At 42.6% G+C, this 22,948-nt stretch overlaps 1 protein-coding gene across 3 annotated transcripts; it reads right to left on the bottom strand.

The window, feature by feature from the left end:
* Positions 1–6,039: 6,039 nt before the first annotated feature.
* On the bottom strand, positions 6,040–22,163 carry NFU1 (NFU1 iron-sulfur cluster scaffold). 3 transcript variants are annotated; one of them, XM_069943005.1, is made up of 8 exons: positions 22,065–22,163; positions 17,726–17,832; positions 16,041–16,176; positions 14,748–14,814; positions 14,557–14,674; positions 12,129–12,192; positions 9,598–9,772; positions 6,040–6,187 (listed from the first exon to the last, which is right to left on the bottom strand). In XM_069943005.1, the coding sequence occupies exons 1-8, from the start codon at positions 22,082–22,084 to the stop codon at positions 6,134–6,136; spliced, it is 741 nt and encodes a 246-aa protein (XP_069799106.1). In that variant the 5' UTR covers positions 22,085–22,163; the 3' UTR covers positions 6,040–6,133. The 3 variants fall into 3 exon arrangements, with proteins under 3 accessions (XP_069799106.1, XP_069799094.1, XP_069799101.1); XM_069942993.1 differs by having other exon boundaries at positions 22,032–22,162; XM_069943000.1 differs by having other exon boundaries at positions 14,557–14,671; positions 22,032–22,162.
* Positions 22,164–22,948: the final 785 nt, after the last annotated feature.

Genomic DNA, 22,948 nt, shown 5'->3' with positions numbered 1-22,948 from the left:
ACAGTAGTAGTACTGTCGGTGCACCGCTATCTCCCATCCTGTACTGTATAAGACTGCTGGAGTGCATATACAGTACAGTAGTAGTACAGGCAGTGCACCACCATCTCCCATTATGTACTGTATAAGACTGCTGGAGTGCATATACAGTACAGTAGTAGTACAGGCAGGGCACCACCATCCCCCATCCGTTACAGTGCTGGGGGGGGGGGGGGGGACACTATACAGTAAAGGATGAGTGAGGGGTTAGTGACTACTGTACTATAATTGCTGGTTTTGTTGAATGTTTCTTGTGTATAATGTCCTGTACAGTATATAGTGCTGCTCTGTAATGTCCTGTACAGTATATAGTGCTGCTCTGTAATGTCCTGTACCGTATAGTGCTGCTCTGTAATGTCCTGTACAGTATATAGTGCTGCTCTGTAATGTCCTGTACAGTATATAGTGCTGCTCTGTAATGTCCTGTACAGTATATAGTGCTGCTCTGTAATGTCCTGTACCGTATAGTGCTGCTCTGTAATGTCCTGTACAGTATATAGTGCTGCTCTGTAATGTCCTGTACCGTATAGTGCTGCTCTGTAATGTCCTCTACAGTATATAGTGCTGCTCTGTAATGTCCTGTACTGTATAGTGCTGCTCTGTAATGTCCTGTACAGTATATAGTGCTGCTCTGTAATGTCCTGTACAGTATAGTGCTGCTCTGTAATGTCCTGTACAGTATATAGTGCTGCTCTGTAATGTCCTGTACCGTATAGTGCTGCTCTGTAATGTCCTGTACAGTATATAGTGCTGCTCTGTAATGTCCTGTACAGTATATAGTGCTGCTCTGTAATGTCCTGTACAGTATATAGTGCTGCTCTGTAATGTCCTGTACCGTATAGTGCTGCTCTGTAATGTCCTGTACAGTATATAGTGCTGCTCTGTAATGTCCTGTACCGTATAGTGCTGCTCTGTAATGTCCTGTACAGTATATAGTGCTGCTCTGTAATGTCCTGTACCGTATAGTGCTGCTCTGTAATGTCCTGTACCGTATAGTGCTGCTCTGTAATGTCCTGTACAGTATATAGTGCTGCTCTGTAATGTCCTGTACCGTATAGTGCTGCTCTGTAATGTCCTGTACAGTATATAGTGCTGCTCTGTAATGTCCTGTACAGTATATAGTGCTGCTCTGTAATGTCCTGTACCGTATAGTGCTGCTCTGTAATGTCCTGTACAGTATATAGTGCTGCTCTGTAATGTCCTGTACCGTATAGTGCTGCTCCGTAATGTACTGCAGAGATTACACTGGGCACTTATCAATGTAATATATGGGCACTGTAGGTAATTATTGGTTGGTGCTGGGACCAATTAAAAACATTTACATTATTTCCTATGGGAAAACACTGCTCCTTCTATAACTGCCGGTTCTCTAACTTCATCAATATATATATATATATATATATATATATATATATATATATATATATATATATATATATATACACACACACACACCTCTATTGAGTGGCAGCAGTAAGGAAGACATGGGCCCCTCTGCTGCCACCAGTGTTTGTGTAGGGAACAGCATGGCTAACCCATGATGTGGGTATGGCAAATTCTTATATAGAATACCCAGGGGAACGCTATATCATCTCTATAGTACAGCACGGCAGCCTGTGCACTGCAAGTGGTAATTTCTATTACTGCTCCCTCGTAAAGGGACAGGCAGCTCCCCCCCTCAAGTATTGTATACAAGAATATACAGTACACTGGTAGAAGACTGTGCGCTGCACTTGATCAGAGCAGGTTCCAGATGATCACTGGGATGGAAACAATAGACCACTCTTTGATCAGTCTGATCATAGGAGGACCCTTCAAATAAAGAGGCATTACAACAACTAAAACTTACCTAAAACAACTGAAATGTGCCTAGTGTCCATCTTGTCTTTCATAATGCAGAGGTGAGGGTGCTGCTGGTGGTGCTACATGCTAGGTACATTATTTGCTGGACTATAGCTGTATGCCTCAGAATTTGATTTAAAGGGGTTACCCAGGATGAGAAAAACATAGCTACTTATATCCAAAAACAGCGCCACCCTTGTCCACAGGTTATGTGTAGTATTATAACTCAGCTCCATTTACTTCAATAGAATTGAGCTGAAAAAACCACACAGGGGTCAAGGGGTCAGGGGTGGTGCTGTTTTTGTAAGAAAGAAGCTGTGTTTTTCTTATCCTGGATAACCCCTTTAAACCAAGTTTTTTGTGTTAAACATTTTTTTTAAATTCAGAAATCAGAAAATACACAGATTAGAAAGTAAAGAAGTCTCCTTGAGGAAAGTAGTAACTGTGGGTGGAGGGGTGATTCTCTGCAAGACGTCATTACTTTTCCTTTCACTATAACATTTTAGTGAAATCCACACACGGTTGTTGTGCTTGGAGCGGGAAGACGCGCTGCTAATATAAGTTGTGAAATACTGGAGTGAGCAGCAGTACATGGAGGAGGAGGGCGTCTAGACAGGATATGATAGGGTTATGGATGTGCAAACGTAATGTTAAGATCCATGTAAAAAAAAATCGTTCCTATTCCACGGAACCATTATCGGCCGTATTCGGCTGTTAGGGCCGATAATAGTCCCGTGGAATAGAAGGCAACTATCTGCCAACATCGTTCATGTCGGCTGATCGTTGCAGTCGTTGGAAAAACAAGTGTCTGATATAGCAGCGATCTGCTGCCGTCGCACCGGTGACAGCAGACCGCCTCTATGGGCTGCCCAGACGATCAAGCGATCACCCGGGCAGCCCCTCCCGCATTCACCCGCTCGCTGCTGCCGCGTAGAATAGCGGTGGCAGCGATCAGAACGAGGAGCTCCTCATAGTGGCCGTATCAAATCGGGGCTTAAGTGATATCGGACATAAGAAAGCAGCAAACTTTAAAGAGGTTGTCCGTAAAAAAACTAAGTAAGAGATCACGGAGGTTCGACCTCCGTATCCCCTAGCAATCTCCGTATGGTGCCCGGCTTCTTTCTTATGAATAGGCATATGACCTGTGGCTCTATCCTTCCCTAAGGAGGTGCCAGAGAGAGCGAAGTACAGTGCTTTTCAGCAGCTCCATAGGAATGAATAGAGCTGTGGGTCACATGCCATACTCACGGCTGTATTCATAAGAAAGACGCCGGGGCCCGATACAGATGTCAGACCCCCAAAAAACAATCTCTTACTTCTCCCCTAGTTACTGGACAACCTCACATCAAAACGATGATTGTAATTTAACGGCCATTATTTTAAGAACGTGGCTGTTCTGTTACTCACATACGGTCATCCAATCAAAACAGAATCACAACAAACCTGCTGTGTGTGAATTCACCTTTGTAGATTCCAAACAAATGTTTTTTTTGCTTTTTTTTCCCACTCGAATCTTCAATTCAAAACACCCAATGGCTGGTGAATCATGAACAAACTCACATGGTGTCACTTGACTAAGATGAGTTTGTTCATCTCAACGGAACTTTTGTTACATTGTTATGTTTTAGATATTGGCAAGAAGATGATCGTCTTCCATTTGGAAGTGGCTGTTTATCTTCTAGACGCTGCTGTCAAATTAATCAGTGGCGCTAAAAAAAGTCATAGTGTAGCTCGGGCTTATAGTCTCAGGAACGCGTATCTACAAATCCATCATCTGGCCCTCTTAAGATGGTATTACACGGCTCAATGACTTGATGTAAGCAAGCACCGATCTCCTAGATTGAAACTTTTTTTTTTTACTCACATGACCTAGCTGCTGAACCACAAAAGGTGACAAAAAAGCCATACGCAGAGCAATGGGGTTTTTGAGACAACCAGAACATTTGTATAGAAGTCTGTAGAAGAAAAAAATGCCAGTTTCCTGAAAACTCAATCAAAACGCACCCTCAACATGCTGTGTTTTAGGAAAAACTGCCACAGAGCCTCAAAATGCCAGAGAGGAGAGAAACGTGCCATGTGTAAGGCGCAATAATAAAAAAAAAAGGATGAAAACCAGATGGAAAAACTGATGCATTTGTTTGCATCCGTTTTGTTCTATTTTTCCATTGACTTTTATTATTTAAAAAAAAAAAGATCAAAACGCATCGGTTTTTGTGTAATGGAAGTCAATGGAAAAAAAGATCAAATTGGATGTACACAAATGCATCAGTTTTCACCATCTCTTTTTCTGCAAAAACTGATGAAAAAAACCAGACTGCAAAAACGTAGTGTGGTCCAAGCCTAAGGCAGATCATAGACTTCCGGCTAACATCTGGCTGCTGGCTTTTCCTAGGTTTTAAGGCAGTGTGAATGCATCCTTTAAAGGTTCAGATTTCTGATGGAAACAAAAAATCTTTAGGCCATGAGGCCTCCTTTAGGCTGGGTTCACACTAAGTTTTTGCAATCCGTTTTTTTGCAAAAAACTGATGAAAAACGGATAGAAAAAACGGATGCAACGGTGTGCATCCATTTTTTCACTGACTTCCAATCAACAGATCCGTATTTTTGACGGACACAAAAACGTGGTCAACCACGTTTGTGTGTCCGTAAAAAAAGGATTTTTTTTTTTTTTTTTTTTTATAATGGAAGTCAATGGAAAAACGGATGCACGCACTTACATCAGTTTTTTGCAAAAAACGTAGTGTGAACTTAGCCTTACATGCGTTTCTTTTGTAGCCCAAAAAGGAGACCACCACAGAATCTGCTTTTGTTTTAGTTCAAGTGATGTGATTGAAGGATTTCTACTAAAGAATAGGAGGAAAAAAATATGACATGAAAAAAAAAAAAAGTAAAATAAAAAGAGCGATGGGCCATAAAAACAGTGTCAGTACAGTAGCACAAAGATTTACCATATAGCATTTACCAACGATAACACAGTTCCAAAGTCCAGCCCAAAGCACATAGTCCATGCGCGGAACGCGAGGATCAGGCCTTACTATGGGAATGGACCAGGTAAGCTTCACTTTCAACACACATCAATAAACATTTGAGCAACCCATCACCCAGCTGCCATGACATGATACTACATACCAGGAACAACAAGAGCTGCCATTTTGGAGATGCTCTGACCCAGGCGTTTAGCCTATGTCAAAGTCACTAAGACTTGTCCATTTATCTCACCTCCAACACGTCAACTTCAAGGGCACTCTGTTTACTTGCTGCCTGAAATATCTTATCCTTTGACATGCGTAGCTGTCACACAGAGTTCTTTGCTCTGCCGGTAAAGTGGTATGGCAGGATCTTGTCAATCACAGGAACAGTTCTGCTAGTGACTGCAAACCATGATGTACATCGTATCTCGATAATGACGTACATGTATATCAGAGGACATTAGAGTGTCACTATCATTTATTTGTATCTTTTGTACTGCAGCAAAATCAGCCGCACGTCTACCTGTGTGAACAGGGGATGTGCAGCTGATAGCAATACATTTAAGTGGCCGCACAAACGATACAGTGATCATTCGTGCAGCCCGGCCATGTGATTAACCTCGCATTCTAAAGGAAGACAAGGACCCCAACCCAACTCTTATCCTTACCATTGTATGAGGGATTAAATTGAATTTGTGGCAGTTCTGTAGATTTCCACCAATAACTTCCTGTTTGTACTTCAAATATCTCTAAATCTATGTATTCTCAGGTCACTGACCCAACGGAAAATGCACTTATATGGCCAGAATATGTAGAAATAAGGCGAATCATTATTTTTTTTACCTCTTTTTCCCTGTGGAGCACATAAGACATGTGATGAGTCCTGTATATGTGCCATATGATCATGATACATGTGTGAGCAAATCTTTTAAGCTGAAGTCCATAGAATATCACAGAAAAGACTCAGGTATAGATGATGATAGACTTTATTTTACTCATTAACTGATAAATAATTCAGCAATAACATTACTAATAACACATACTAAAGAGGAGCCAGGGAAATATAATGTGCACTTCTCTGAAGAAAAAAAAAAATACACAGACAACATCACCATGGACCTCATGTATTAGAGTCAGAGTCCAGAATCAATTCTAAACTGCACTGTGCAAATAACACATGGACTCAAGCGACTTGTTCTCAGAGACACCTTATATATCAGAGGCTGTAATGGAAATAAGGGCACATCAGCGGTGAGACAACAATATGGTCTCCATTATTAGGAAGTTCAAGTAGAAGCAGGTTCTTGTCCAACAGCTTCCTCTTCATCATCCTCAGTCACCTAAAAATACAGAACAGAAGAGGTTCAGGTCATAGAGCACAGCTACGACAGTACTTCATGTGTGAAAGTATATCTGGTCCGCACTTATAGTAATGATGGCAGGGAGCAGCCATTCTCCTGTCAATTAAAGGAAACCAAAACAAACCTGAAATGACTGATAACAATGGTGTCACAGAATCTACACAGGAAAAATAGGCTATATAATATAGATTTGTTGTACCCCTAGGTGGCTTTATACATGTTAACACCTAGACAAGGATCTACAAGCAGAAACATGTAAGGACCCTCAACAGCTAATGTAAACCTTTTGTGAACAGAATAGAACCTTGACTGGGATTTTTGAGATCCCGCAGGTTGGCCCCCCACGTTCATAATGTCATGGCAGACATTATCCTATATCCAATATGCCTTAGTATAGGGAGCAAATGCCTAAATGTATTGAGGTTCCCTGACAGCCCCTTAAAGGGGTTTTCCAATCAAAACTTACTCATCCCCTATACACAAAGGAGTCAAGGCTGATCTGGAGACTGCCAAAACTACAACTCCCATCATGCATGGACAGCCAAAGCTTTAGCTTTGGCTGTCTAGGCATGATGGGAGTTGTAGTTTTGCAACAGCTGAAGGGTGTGTGTGTGTGTGTGTGTATGTGTGTGTGTGTGTGTGTGTGTGTATGTTTACACTGATGAGACCTGTATACTTCCTCCTGACATGGGCACAGCTATTGCAGTCAGTATGTGAATAAAGGTCTGTCAACTATGCACATGCACATCTCTCTAAGGGCCCTATTCCACCGGACGATTATCGTTCAGATTATCGGTAAATCGTTCGAATTTAAACGATAATCGTTCGGTTGAAATGCAGTTAACGATTAACGACCGAACGATAAATCGTTGATCGCTTTATAAGACCTGGACCTATTTTTATCGTTGCTCGTTCGCAAAACGTTCACAAATCGTTCGCATTGAATAAGACATCGGTCGGTCATTCGCAATAGATACGAACGCAATTGCGAATAAATAGTGAAGAAAAACGATCTTAAATACGATCATAAGTAACGATTATCGTTCCATGGATATGAGTGAGCGTTTTCAGGTCTTTCGCAATAGCGGTCGTTTGAGATAGTTAACGATTATGCGAACGATAATCGTCCGGTGGAATAGGGCCCTAAGCCGGCAACCAGTTCATGGCCACTTATCAGCTAATCCCCAAGAGAATCATTCCTTTAATAAATAGGTATTTAGTTTCACTAGACTACACAGGATTACAAACTGGAATTGCAAGACCATTATATTTTGGTGACTTTGGCTTCGACAGTGACATCTAGAGGTCATTATGTGACCTGCAAGCTCCAGAACATGAACTGCGTTCACGCGTTTACACATCATGAATCACATGAAACCAGATAGAAGAAAAAAAAAAAAAAACAGCTTCTGGATACTATACTGGAAACTATGGATAAATGCAACAGAACAACAACAGTATAATAATATTAAACTGAAAACACGGGGGGGGGGGGGGGCACTAAGTACTTGGGGATATAATGAGGCGTGTGTATGTTGTGTATACAGAAATCAGGATGGCTTTAGGTTATTACACAAATTATATTTTTAAAGCTTTATCCCAACATGAACTAAACACACAGAAGTGCTACCTCATCTCTCGTGATGTCATGTGACTACAGTATACAGTGGTGCATTTTACAGTTTTGGACTATATTGACATACAATATTTTGAACCATATTCGATCAGAATTTTTTGTAGCCACAACCGGGAATGGATACAAAATACAGTGGTGCCTTGGATTACGAGCATGATTCGTTCTGGGACCCTGCCTGTAATCCAAATCCACTCTTAAACCAGAGCAAATTTTCCCATAATAAATCATTGAAATGCAGAAAATTGGCTCCCCTCTCCAAAAATAATAAGAAACAGCTGAATATGTGATATCATAAGTTACTGTACAGTAAAGCAATCAGCATGTGGAGTATAATGTATAGTAACTGCATAAACCTGAAAAACAGCAGCAGTTTGTAGATCTCCACAATGTAGTAGCGTAGTACAACAGGCTACAATAGAGAAGCAGGGCTGTTGTCAGAGGTCTGTGTGGTCACATGACAGCAGTGGGGAGAGGGGTGTGTGTTCAGCATGGACCAATCTGGAAGTGAGAATCAGAAAGCTGTGCAGGAGCACAGTGACAGAAACTTCTCTATACAGCATTGTGAATGGTTGAGTGTAAGTGCAGGCAGATTATAGCAGCAATGCGTATAACTGAGTGTGAGTGCAGGCACATTATAGCAGCAGTATAAATGGCTGAGTGTGAGTGCAGGCACATTATAGCAGCAGTGTGTATAGTTGAGTGTGAGTGCAGGCACATTGTAGCAGAAATGGAGAGGATGGGAAACACAAGGACTGACAAGAGACTGCAGAGCGCATGAAGGAATAAGCAGGGCATATGTGGGCACATACATGAAGCACTCTCAGTCTAGGTTACAGCTATGGAGAGATTACCTCCACAGTCCTGTCCCCTAATGCAAGCCCCAGCCTGAAGTGGATCTCCTATGATTTGGAAGGTGAGGGAGACTTCCTGGGTCAGAGTACAGTGCTGTAGACCCAGCTATGCAGGCCATGCCCCTCCCCCACTCCTGCTCCCACCCTGTACAGGGAGCTCTGAAACCAAGTTACAGTTTTGAAAAACTGTGAGCTCTTCTTGCACAACGATCTTAATCCATAAAAAGGTAAAAATATTTCAACTACTCAAATACTTTCGCTGTATCTTGCTTCCACTCCTGGATATGACTAAAAATTCCAATCAAACTACCGGCCATATTACTATGTGAGAACACAGCCTTGGAGCCAAAGGGTTATGTGGTAAGATAAAGGAGGATTGTACTTTCCCCTTACATAGGATGTGATAGGAAGTTCTGTGCACACTATCGTCTTGGTCCATCATACAAGTTCAGTGAACCCCTAGATAATGGAGTGCTGGTTGTACAGACATGGTGTGGGACAATTTTCCTTTATCCTCTATCTCTACGAGATAGGAATAGCCCTATAATATCCTTTTCTGAATAAGTCATACCCATAGCAGAGTTGTAAGCTGAGATCTATGGTGCTCTTACATGGCATCCTCACACTGGAACTCTGCATCAGATGCAACAAAACTGACAAGGAACAAGGTTGTCACTGGTGAATAACAAAAACTGCAGAACTCTATGTATGAGCTCCCCATTACATAGCTCCAGGATCCCTATGAATAGGACAGGACTGTTACTGTATGTTCCTTCAGTTCTATTAAATTCACTTTCATGTACAAGAATCTACTCATGACCTCCTCCTAAATCGGAAGAAATATGCATAACTACCAACCCCCTCCATGATATAGGACATAGGTTAGAAGCTTAGCTATGTACCTGCTCTACACCCTCTACCTCGGGTATATAGAACTGCAGCATGTTCTGAATGCCGTTCTTCAGTGTGATAATGGAGCTCGGGCAGCTGGTGCAGGACCCCTGGAGCTTCAGCTGAACAATCCCATCCTGAAAGCCTCTGTACAGTACATCACCACCATCTTCTTGAACGGTCGGCCTACAGACAGATTAAGAGAATTGGTTATAATGCCACCAAATTACCTGTACTAAAAGTAACTGAATGCAATGTTCTAATCCATACAGCACTTACAGCCATTACCAGCCATATAGATGCTAAGAGGAGAATCTGCTAACTATACAGTGGGGGAGAGGGGGTAAAAACTCGCCTGTCTTCTGGTTTGTGTGTCAGTTCATCACTTCATATACTCTGGAAATGGTCATAGACTGGATGTGTTTTGGTCCGACGTCCTCTGATTTATGAATACTCCACAATTCTGTCTTCCCTTGGTTTGCTTTGTGGGAATTTGAGACCTTATAGATATTTATTTAGTCTATAATTTAATGACGCCATTTAGAGCAGTCAGACCCCCTCCCATAGGACATTGGTGACACTTCACAGGAATATGCTACCAGTGTTTTAAATAAAACAACCTCTCTAAGGGTCCTATTACATTGAGCGATTTTTAGTGATTAATGACCAACGATAAACGATAGCAAACGAGATTGTTTATCGTTAACCTGAAATCGTTCACCATATTACACAGAACGATAATCGATAGTTACGATTGTTATTATGATCGTTTATTCCTTCTGATCCCAGAAAAACAATGAACAATGTGCAATTACACTGAACGATTAGTGAAAAAATGCGGAACTTGAGCGAACGAACGTGGAATTACAGCGAACTATTAACAAGAATTTAAGGTTCAGATCTAGATCAACGACATACGAACGATTTTTCGATCGTTGCCTGCAATTACACAGAACGATTATCGTTTAAATTTGAACGATTTAACAATTTTTTCGCACGATAATCGTCCCGTGTAATAAGGCCCTAAAGGTCCCCCCATTCACCGTGCACAGAGTTTCTGCAGAAAAACGGCATTTTTCATTGTATCCTAATGAGGACCACTCACCGCCCTGATATTTTATTGAAAAAGTACGTACTGAAAAAGGCCTAACTTTTCTGAAGCACGCTTGTCACACCTTTTTCACACCTGGAGACGTAAGAAATTTCAGACAAACAGCACTGCAATGCTATGCTAGTCTGTCTGGTATGGGGCTATGTAAAAGGTGACATTTTCTATCTGGTATGGGGCTAGGTAAAAGGTGAAATTTTTTCAACTACCATTTGTGAAACTGCCTTTTTTATTTTTTATTTTAAATAAAAACATAACACAAACATTCATTTTTTACAGCAGTTTTTCCTCTACTGCCCGTGCAATATCCCTAGGATTTCAATGGAACTAATTACTACATTGGTAAAAAGGTCATTGTCTTCTTTCAATTTTACAGCCGTATTTTGGTGTTATTTTACAGTGTGTGTACAGAGCCTGATGCCGGAGACCCTGCTGGAACTGTCACATATGATTTGGGTATCAGATTTGCTGGCGCTGTTTATTTCGCTGATCGGCTTCAATGACTGAACAGTATAACAGGTGTGAACCTAACAAATATTCCACCCAAATCTTAAAAATAGACAAATAGATATGTATCAGCGGGACTGTAGATGTCAGGTAACACCTGCCTGCGGTTTCTGTGGGGTTTCCTTTCACATACCAAACAGACAGGTAATGATCACGTGACTGTACAGGAACATGCAGCCAACGCCAGTAATAAAGGTGCAGCACAGACTGGTTTCATTTTAATTCCAGATGTATTCTTCAATGATGAACAGAGATTACTAGGAGAGCCCACAGCTACCTGTGTCACACACCTGACCTAATGACCCCAGCTATTTGGGTGCAGTGTCATCAATTCCAGCGCTGCTGACAACCAAATCTATGACATCACAGGTTACTGAAACCACAATCTAACAGGACAGGTGCTACAGTATAAGATCTAAAGTGACGTGCTCTACATGTATGACTCAATACAAACATCACTTCTGCTTTTAAGGTGTGTGGCCGGCGTTTTCACTACAATTATGGAACAAGGTGCGTTCTGTGCTGTCCTGTGACTGTAAACATTCTGTTACCTGGTGGGCCTTACTGTATTCCTGCTTTTTCTCTTTAAGGTTTTTATTTTGTGGATTAAAATAATTACACATATCAATATCTACATCCTGACTGAAGTGTAGGTGTAAACTAGTAATTTGTGTGCATGGTCAATAGCAGAGGTAGGGAACCTTGGTTTGCCAGCTGTTGCAAAACTACAACTCCCATCATGCCTGGACAGCCAAAGCTAAAGCTTTGGCTGTCCAGGCATGATGAGAGTTGTAGTTTTGCAACAGCTGGAGAGCCAAGGTTCCCTACCTCTGGTCAATAGCTTTGACAATGAAAATCATCTGTGGCCATGTTTCCCACCAACTATCTCTCGGTCTATGGTTCACATTACTATACTATACTACTTACCTGATTCTGGTATCTAGAAGCTCTTTGATCATGGCCACGACCTCGTCATCTTCTTCTGAAGCAGCTTTTGCGGGAAACACATGTAAGAGTTAGCCATACTTGGGATTCCTGATAAACTGCTTATACAAGGAAAGACTTTACTAGCAAACAAAGCAGAATGTAAGGAGCTGAACCCGAATCATCATTACTTCTTCTCACTTCCCCTTTTATTGACTAATGCCAAATCCAAGGCTTTAGCTGTCCAAGCAGGATGGGAATTGTGGTTTTGCAACAGCTGGAGGGCCACAGTTTGGAGACCCATGGATTAATGTGCAATCTTGCAAACTCCTATGAACAGGTTGAGGGTCATGAATCCCTCATTAGATCCAGACGGTAGAGGGAAGAATCGGCAGAGATAAAGATGAACAACCATAATAGAAGAGCAAGTTACTGAACACTAAGACATCTAATACTTCATACTAAGATGGAAGATTTGGATGACATGAGCCGCAGGAAAAGCATTGGAATTGTTGGTTCCCGGATGGTGAAGAGGGGACAAGCTGTGCTGCATTTATTACATACTGCTTGCTGGAGGTGTTTAAGGCGCTGACCTTTTCACAAATGTTGGAGGGTTTCTGGCAGGAACCCCAGGCCTGTACTTTGAACGCTCCAAAGACACAGATGTTGAGTTGGGAAAAGCCAGAGAAATAAATGCTTTGTCTTATAACCATCAAATGACACCTCTTAATTTTTATCATGTGCACTCAAAGAAGCAATAATATAACAGCTTAAACATTTAAAAAATGAGACAGTTCAGTCAGGGAGCTTAGAGGAATGTGAGTTTGTCTCTTGGTATGGGAACAATGACTGAACACAGCATCAAATCTGCGCCATCAAATCTCCTGTGCGACATCTTATTCAATGCGAATGATTTGCGAACGAGCAACGATAAAAATAGGTCCAGGTCTTATTAAAAGATCAACGATTTCTCGTTCGGTCGTTAATCATTAACTGCTTTTCAAATGAACGATTATCGCTTAGATTCGAACGATTTTTTTATAATCTGAACGATAATTGTCCTGTGGAATAGGGCCCTTAGATAGCAACGATCTACTGCCGTCACTCCTGCTGCCCGGACAATCTAGCGATCACAAGGGCAGCCCCCCCCTTACTCATCTGCTCGCGGGGATAGGGGCTTTACTATATCACAATGATTTCCTGGAATCAATATCACAGAAAAACACAATTTATTTTTAGAAGAAGACCACAAACAGTTGTCCTATAGGCCTGACTCTAGATGCGGATTGGTCTCATCCCACTTGGAGATGTTTTAAGCAGTTTACGTTTATTGAAGAATCTGTATGTGGGTTTCATTGGCGACCCCACTCCTCCCATTGCTGCAAATTACTATAATCCTGCTATTTGTAGCTCTTTATTTATTGCCTGGAATCCAACTGCTCAGTCCCGGATTCCTGGCAACACCCATGGCTGAAGCAATGGAAAAGGAAAATACTGTATATCATCATTTAGAAACCAACAGTTTATAGGGCTAAAGGAAAAAAATATCTTTACTGAAAACCAAATCCTTGGGTTAAAAATACTTGACTGTTCTGTGCTTCAATGCATTCATGTGTATTTTGTTTTAATTACAGATAGGGGGGTTTGGATGTGGAGGAGGGGGGCAACATGTGTATTACACTGGAGTCTAATGCTGCGTTTACACGAAGGGATTGTTTAACGATTTTGAAGCAACAATTTGGTTTTCATAATGATCAGCATTTAGACAAATAAATCGTTAGAAAATTTGTAAGAAAAGTCATTATTGCGATCGTTTTTAAGATCGCTTAAGCCCATCTCTTACATAGGGTGAATCTTTGAAAGACTGTTTACACGAAGCGATCTGCGAATTTTTAGCGAACAACGATTTGAGAACATGTGGTCATGGTCGTCGATTGATCGTTTTCTGTGTTTACACGAAATGATTATCGTTATTGCGAAAATTCGAGCGGTAATCGTTCCGTGTAAACGCAGCATAAGGTTATATTCACACTAAAGAATAGGTGAGGAATTGAAGAGGAAAATTCCCTCTTCTTCAGCTCTGGTGGAATAGGCACGAATGCAAGTGAAATTCGAGTGAAAAAAGGAAATTCAAAGCCCATATGACTTCTATGGGATTTCTCTAGTGGAATCCACCTAAAGAATTGACATTGTATATTCTTGTATATTCTGCTGTGTCAACAATAGAGCGGAAATCCCACTGAACACAATGGGACATTGCTCTGTACATATTTTACAGGTGGAATTTCAAGCAGATTAGGTGTGGGGATTCAGCTTGAAATTCCTTGAATATTCCTCAGTGTCAGCATACCCTCAGACAACCAATAAAGATTTTGTTAGAATTTTATAAACTTCAGTACGAGTCTGGATGAAAATGAATAATCCATCCTACCCGTCTCACTGCGAGGGGCGTCATCTGTTATTATAGGGAGGCCGGAGGAAAAGAAGTCCATGATGGTGGCGTAGATATCGGGCTTGATTAGGTTCCAGTCTAGCTCCTCACTCTCCTGCTGATGAGACGGGTACAATCTGTTACTGCCAGCCATTCACAAACCCCTTTCCCAAATTTATGACAGACATTACCTTTGTAATTGTAATAAAATCAGGCCCAAGGAAAACACTTTTCACACCTTCAACTCTGAAGAGATGTCTGCAAATAAATAGTAAATGACATAACAGTTTAAGGGTACGTTCACACTTACCGGATCCGCAGCGTATTTTCTGCTGCGGATCCGCAGCAGATTTCATTTAAATAACTGAACACAGCATCAAATCTGCTGCAGATCTGCTGCTGATTCTGTAGGTGTGAACGCACCCTAATGGCTTACAGCATGCTGTTAAGGCGTGTTCACACTGCAGATTCCAGTGCAGAATCCCACACCAAATATGCGTGGATTCTGTCCAAAAGTCACTATCGTATTTTTTTTTTGTAGAAATCAATAGTCCAGGCGATTTTACGAAACTTTGTAATTGGGTTTATTAGCCAAATCTGCCATTATCTGCATTAAAAAAGCCTTTTCCCAGGTCCCCCCCTCCCTCCTCTTTTCCATCCACTGCAAAAAAAAATCAGGAAATTGTGACTTGTTGCATCAGACATACCCAGTCTGTTCTAGGGAGAGGGGAGGAGGGAGTTAGCAGAAAGCAGATAACAGAGGATTACAGGCACAGCTGGGGTGACAGCTGTAATCAGAGCTCAGAGAGGTCAGTGGTCAGAGGAGATAAACGGTGAGGTATTTGTAGATTAACTGTTTGTTGTCCTGTTTTGGTCTTTTATTTAGCTCTCTCCATAGGAGAAGACAAGGGGGAGAGCTTCAAACTGCTTTTTCATGATAAAAATGCATTTTTCGCCGAATAAACCCAAGTACAAAGTTTCTTAAAATCGCCTGGACTACTGATTTCTGCAAAAAAAAAAATTTCACGACACTTTAAAGGGAATCAATCACCATGAAAATTGCTACCTAAGCTATCATGCTGTACCACAGAAGGAACTGAACAGTATGATATACACAGCAACTGTGGCATTTAAGGGGTTAATGACGTGATCGCTGCAGCCTGCCATTAACGGTGAGGGCCCTGCTACTGATTGCAGCTGGCCCCCACCCGCTCTGAAGTGTGCTTCATACCACAGGACGTACCTGTACGCCCAGGGTCGTCTGGTGACAGGCACCCAAGGCGTACAGGTACGTCCTAGGTGGTCTAGGGGTTAAATATTCCAACAGAAAAATCTGCTTGCAAACATGCCCTATATATACTGTACTTACTAGCATCATTGTTATTGATAGTAGGTGAACTCTCCTAAATGCTCATACTGCCCCTAGTGGTGGCTGCAGGTAACCAATATGTCATGTTTGAAATGCAGCAGAAAAACTAAATTACCTGGCTAAAGGGGAGCAGAACGCGGCAGCCGGGGTTGGGAAATCCATGGTTCTCGTCTCTAAAACTGCTCGTCCTGGGATGAACTTGACGCTGTTGGGATTTGGGGTATCCTGTGTCTGGATGAACATACATCGTGCTATGGAAAGGATAAGAAGAGCAGTAAACATGACGATCAATTGTAAACCTGATAAGTACTATAATAAAGTCTCTGCTGTTACATATGGTAATAACACACTGCGATCAGCAGGGGGAACATGGCAGATTTGTCATTTGTTGTCTATTTGAAAATGTCAAGTCTTCCATTACTTATTAGCTGCTGTATGTGTTGCAGGAAGCTGTGTACTCTCTCCAGTCTGACACAGTGCTCTCTGCTGCCATCTCTGTCCGTGACAGGAACTGTCCAGAGCAGTAGCAAATCCTCATAAAAAACTTCTGCTCTGGACAGTGGTGGCAGCAGAGAGCACTGTGTCAGACTGGAAAGAATACACAACTTCCTGCAGGACATACAGCAGCTGATAAGTACCGAAGGACTTGAGAATTAAGTAAATTACAAATCTATATAACTTTCTAAAACCAGCTGATATAAATGAAAATCCTTTAATTACATTACAGCATGGAGAAGGAGTTAGTGAGCAGCGCGGGGGGTGGGGAGCGCAGAGAGAACACTGCCGGCGCTCAGATAGCCGCCGGCCGCGTTCTCTGCACAATACTCTATGTTAGGGTATATTCACACGAACGGGCTCGCAGCGAGATTCTCGCTGCGAGCCCGGCAGGTCCTGGCAGTTCCCATACACTACATACTTGCTGCGGTCTAAACGACCGCAGCGAGTATGTAATTCTGCCGTCCTTAACCCCTTCTGCTCCCGGCCGGCTCCCCCGCTGTAAGCATACTTTACCTGTCCGTGCTGCACGGGGTCCCGGCGTCCTGCTCTCTGGTCCGGCCAATTAGTGTGTTGCCCAGCCGCAGCCACTGATTGGCCGGACGGGAGAGCAGGACGCCGGACCCGTGCAGCGAGTACAGGTAAAGTATGCTTACAGCGGGGGAGCCGGGCGGGAGCAGAAGGGGTTAAGGGCGGTATAATTACATACTCGCTGCGGTCGTTTAGAGTAGTGTATGGGAACTGCCAGGCTCGCAGCGAGAATCTCGCTGCGAGCCCGTTCGTGTGAATATACCCTTAAGCTGCACTATTGCACATCTTAACATAAAGTATCGATACCAGGAAATCCTGGTACCGAACCGTTTTTTTGCCCCGAATATCGATAGTAGTATCAATATTTCGGTGCATTGTGCATCACTAGTTCATTGTTTTGCTGGGATCAGAAGGAATAAACTATCATAGTAACGATCGCAATAACGATTGTAACTAACGATTATCGTTCTGTGTAATATGGTAAACGATTTCAGGTTAACAATAAACAATCTCGTTTGCAATCATTTTCGTTAGTCGTTAATCGTTAAAAATCGCTCCGTGTAATAGGACCCTAAGCATGGACTGAACTGATCACATAATGGAGGCGTATCCTAAGGATTGGTGAGCAATACTGCAGTCTGGGAAAATCCCATTTACATTCCTGACACGGAAACAGACATGAAGCAGAAGTCCCCATTGTAGTCCAGGTCTCTGACCAGATACACCCGATGATATAACACAATGGTATAAGCTATTCTTTACATGTATACCTACCTGGATTGTGAAGGACTGTGTGTGACAGCAGAGGTTTCCTTGCAGTAAATGGATACAGCGTCTGGGCCGCTGTAGAATACAATGACGTCCTTGTATGATGATAGAATCTGAAATATAGGAAACGCCGGTTTTAGATCAACGTCTACATCATCACAATATAAAACTAAACAAAAGAGACAGATAGTACACATATAGATATAAAGGGCAGAGACATGGAGGAACAGTAAACCTAAAAGCAGTGAATAACAATCATATAACAAGTGCCCAGTAACTTCCATAAACACACCCATCACACCCAGGCTGCCTCTGTGTATAACCTGTACATATCCCTATCTTTACAGGAAATTAATTGTCTCATTGGCTTGACCTTTGCACTGTCCAATATAAACTATATTTACCCAGCTACATGTACACGCCTCTCCTCTTACACTGTCTTGTAAAGATTTTGTGAGCACCAACAATGAGGTACGTGACTGGCGGATTACAGTAGGGCGACCACTGGCATCTCATGACATCATACCTGTATAACTGTACTGAATGCCCAAGGCAATAAGGAAGGACAAGTGCAATAAAATTACAGGCAAATTGGCATTAGAGAAGGTAAACTGCATCTAGGCCCCAAAGGGACACTAAAGCAGGGAAAAATGCCATGACATGTGTCCCTTTATAGTCAGCAAAAGCCAAGCAGATGGATTGGGAGGTCAAAGGTCATGGTGGTTTTACTTCCACCTCCACTTCATTCTATTGATGACCATAGTCAGACACCTGGCAATCATATGCTGGTGACTAGAGATGAGCGAACCTGGAGCATGCTCGAGTCCATCCGAACCCGAACTTTCGGCATTTGATTAGCGGTGGCTGCCGAAGTTGGATAAAGCCCTAAGGCTATGTGGAAAACATGGATATAGTCATTGGCTGCATCCATGTTTTCCAGACAACCTTAGAGCTTTATCCAAGTTCAGCAGCCCCAGCTAATCAAATACCAAAAGTTCGGGTTCGGATGGACTCGAACCCGAACCCGATCCTCTCTATTTATTAGCTGAAAAATGCATTTTTTATCATGAAAAAGCAGTTTGAAGCTCTCCCCCTGTCTTCATGGTTCTCTATGGTGAGGGAAGGGGTGGAGGGAGATGAGGCACCAAAACAGGACAACAAAGAGTTAATCTACAGTTAATCACCCAGGTATCTCGTCTGACAGTCAGCACTGACTTCTCTGAGCTCTGATTACAGCTGTCACCCACCTCCATGCCTGTAATCCTTTGTTCTCTGCTTTCTGCTGACTGCTAACTCCCTCTTCCCCCCTCCCTAGAACAGACAGGTTGTGTCTGATGCAACAAGTCACAATTTCCTGATATTTTGCAGTGGATGGAAAAGAGGAGGGAGGGAAAAGGCTTTTTGAATGTAGATAATGGCATATTTGCCTAATAAACCCAATTACAAAGTTTCTTAAAATTGCCTGGACTATTGATTTCTGCAAAAAAAATTAAAATAAAAAATACGACAGTGACTCTTTAACCCCTTAGCGACCCATGACGTATCTGATACGTCATGGTGCCGCTCGGGGTGTGCAGAGCGTGGTCCCGCCGGGACCGCGCTCTGAACGGCGCTGATCCCGGCTGCACGTGCTTCTATTAGCCGGCGCGGGTCCCGTTGCCGCGCCGGCTAATTAAGCCTCTAAGTGCAGCTGTCAAACCTGACAGCTGCACTTAGAGGCACTGCACCGCACGTCCCTGGTGTCTAGTGGGACGGATCTCCGCCCCGCGATGCGATCGCGGGGGGGAGATCCGTTCTTCTGCCCGTGCCGGGCCTCAGCGTCGGAATGACGCTGATCCCGGCTCGGCAATAGATTGCTATGGCCTGCAGCGGGCCATAGTAATCTATGACCGATCTAATCGATCTTTGCTGTGTATATACACAGCATTGATCTCTATGAGAGATCAGTGCTGTCTATATACAAGTCCCCCAGGGGGGCTTCTAGTTACAGTAAAAAAAAAAAGTAAAAAAGTGTTTTTATTAATAAAAAATCCCCTCCCCTAATAAAAGTCCAAATCACCCCCCTTTTCCCATTTTATAAATATAAATTAATAAATAAACATATTTAGTATCGCCGCGCGCGTAATCGCCCGAACTATTAATTAATCACATTCCTGATCTCACACGGTAAACGGCGTCAGCGCAAAAAAATTCCAAATTGCAAAATTGCGCATTTTTGGTCGCATCAAATCCAGAAAAAATGTAATAAAAAACGATCAAAAAGTCGTATATGCGCAATCAAGGTACCGATAGAAAGAACACATCATGGCGCAAAAACTGGCGCACAAAGCCCCATAGACCAAAGGATAAAAGCGCTATAAGCCTGGGAATGGAGCGATTTTAAGGAACGTATATTTGTTAACAATGGTTTGAATTTTTTACAGGCCATCCGATACAATATAAGTTATACATGTTATATATCATAGTAATCGTAACGACTTGAGGAACATGCATAACAAGTCAGTTTTACCATAGGACGGACGGCGTAAATGCAAAACTCCCCGAAATCAAAACAAATTTGTTTTTTTTTCAATTTGACAGCGCAAATGATTTATTTCCGGTTTCGCAGCATATGTTATGGAAAAATAATGCTGGTCATTGCAAAGTACAATTGGTTTCGCAAAAAATAAGCGCTCATATACGTCTCTAGGTGAAAAAATGCAAGCGCTATGGACTTTTAAACTTAAAATGGAATAAGCAAAAGCGCAAAAACGAAAATAGGCTTTGACCTTAAGGGGTTAAAGTTGATTCGCCCCCCCCCCCCCCCCCCCCCCATTTTTAGCAGATTTTTTTTTTCTTTTTACAAATATCTTGTTCTGTAAAATAGTGGAAGAAAAATTTTACTGAATGTGAATTACAAGTAGTTTTCCATGTAGTCTACCCAGCTGTAAATCGTCTGTTTTTTGGGTTCATTTACAACCAGATTACTGTGTGTAAACATTGCCTAACAGTAAGCTGGCGCAGCCAAGGGAAAGCCACATTGGCTCTGCTGATGAAGTTCCAAGACCTGTGTGGCCGGTCAGCGAGGCTGCAGAGTGTTCACATTGTCATCAGGGGGAATCAAATGCCAGGGGCAGAGTGGAGGGTCAGCACGGGTCAGTATATTTTATTAGCTTCTAGCTCTGGCAGAACCTTTAACATTAAAGGTTTTCTAAAGCCCAGCATCTTGCAGGGGGGAAATTGATCACAATTACTAAGTAACCTCTTGCCGTGCCCACGATGAACAGTGAGACCAGCCGTAGGACCCCTGCCGGGCTCCGGGATCTCCAGGGTGTCCACGTCACAACCCAGTTGATTGACTGGCGGCTCAGCCAGTCAGTGACTAGGAAGGAACGCCACTCCAGTCACTGATTGGCTCAGTGGCCAGTTTAGCAGCCAGGGTAGACCTAGCCCCCTGACTGCTGGGCCCACACAACCACAAGAACAGAGGGCAAATAAGTGACTGGAATGACCGCTACACTGTAAGGCTGTGTTCATACAATACTTTTCGATGGCCGTTATTTGAACATTAAAACCACTGCCATTATTTTGCGTATGAAATTTGGCAGCCGTCATTACAGCTGGTTGATTATTATAGCTCAGGGTGATGATAGTTCTTTGGGTGGAGCTAATTTTAAAAAGTCCATTTACTTTAAATGAAAAGACTGAGAAAAAAAAAATCTGTGTAAAATAACGGCCACAAAGTAATGACACAAACATCAATCTGACGGCAGCGGCCGTTATTTTATACATTGTGTGACCAATGGGCGATGTTTCCATCAGGGCTGTGAAGTCGGAGTTAGTTTTGGCTGGAGCCGGAGTTGGAAAAAAAAGTACCGACTCCAGCTTTAAAAAAAATTAGAATTGAGAATACAAAACTACAACTCCCATTATGCTTTGGCTGTCCAGGCATGATGGGAGTTGTAGTTCTGGACCAGCTGGAGAGCCAAGGTTCCCTGCCCCTGACCTATAGGGATGTGCAGGGATTGTCCATAGCACAGGTCACCCAGAATCCCACGTTTCAGTGCTCCTCAACCTGTAAATCTACAAATGTCATCATGCCATGACAGCTGTTATACAGTTACACGGGGGACGGAGATGCATAGATGCATGGGGAGGATAAGGGAGCGGTCAGGGATCAGGGAAAGCTGGGTGTCCGTTTATATAAGGGCTACCATAGTACACATCTATATCTGCCCCGTAATGACCACATAACCCGCTCCTATACTATATATGATCACCAGCCAGGCTAATCCAGACATATACACCGTGACCTTCAATAGGAATTACCCACCGCCCTCCTAAGTGCGCTGCGCAGCTCATCCACCTGGACACGGGCGCCGCCATCTTTGTTGTTCCTCAGTCAGGACCCCGGCAGGACGCAGGATAGAGCTGCCCGTCACCATGCCTGCGCCCAACTGCCAGTCACCAGACCGACACCGCCCTGCATTACCTGCTAGATGGCGGGCTATTGTACTGGACTTGTATTGGACTTGTAGTTCCATAACTATTTTGGTGATTACTGAATGTATATACACCAATACAAGGATAATATTAAAGTTTATTAAAGAGTATACAAGCAAACCAATGATACCAAATCTCTGCACCTGGTTATATGTATAGTGTCCAGTATGATCCACAGCAAGTATCCACAGCCACACCACTAACCTGGGGTACAGTGTGCTGTGTGCTTCCATATATATATATATATATATATATATATATATATATATATATATATATACATACTGTCAGGGAATGCTTGGATTTGTAGTCTTGCAACAGCTAGAGCGGTACAGGATAGAATATTTACCTTATTTTCTGGCCTATAACAGGACTGGGTATATAAGACGACCCCCAACATCTGGGATGCGGCTGTCTCTCAGCACCCGCCCAATAAGACGACCCCTGACTTTTGAGAGGATTTTCCTGGGTTAAAAAGTAGTCTTATACACAGGAAAATACTGTGTGTGTGTGTGTGTGTGTGTGTATATATATATATATATATATATATATATACTAGAAAATGTACCCGGCGCTGCCCGGGTATAAAGTGTCAGTGTGTTAATTAGATTTGTTCTAAGGTGCCCAGGAGGCCAAGCTAAAGGTATTGTTTCATCTGAGTTAATCAGTGGAATTAGTGTATACCTGTAGTGCATAGTTGGAGGGGTTCTGTATACCCACAATGTATAGTTTTTAGGGGTCTCGCAT

Source organism: Dendropsophus ebraccatus, chromosome 1 (genome assembly GCF_027789765.1).
Source record: "Dendropsophus ebraccatus isolate aDenEbr1 chromosome 1, aDenEbr1.pat, whole genome shotgun sequence".
Lineage (NCBI taxonomy): Eukaryota > Metazoa > Chordata > Amphibia > Anura > Hylidae > Dendropsophus > Dendropsophus ebraccatus.
The sequence above is the reverse complement of the archived record's forward strand: the minus strand, read 5'-3'. Positions and strand labels throughout refer to the sequence as shown.

What these genes read in the sequence shown, in the direction of transcription:
- NFU1 (XM_069942993.1), bottom strand. Translation starts at nt 22,084, where the DNA reads ATGGCGGCGCCCGTGTCCAGGTGGATGAGCTGCGCAGCGCACTTAGGA. An exon ending in GCAGCGCACTTAGGAGGGCG is followed by an intron (nt 17,833 to 22,031) that starts GTGGGTAATTCC and finishes CCTATATTTCAG; the next exon opens with ATTCTATCATCATACAAGGA. An exon ending in AGGTAGAGGGTGTAGAGCAG is followed by an intron (nt 6,188 to 9,597) that starts GTACATAGCTAA and finishes CTGTATTTTTAG; the next exon opens with GTGACTGAGGATGATGAAGA.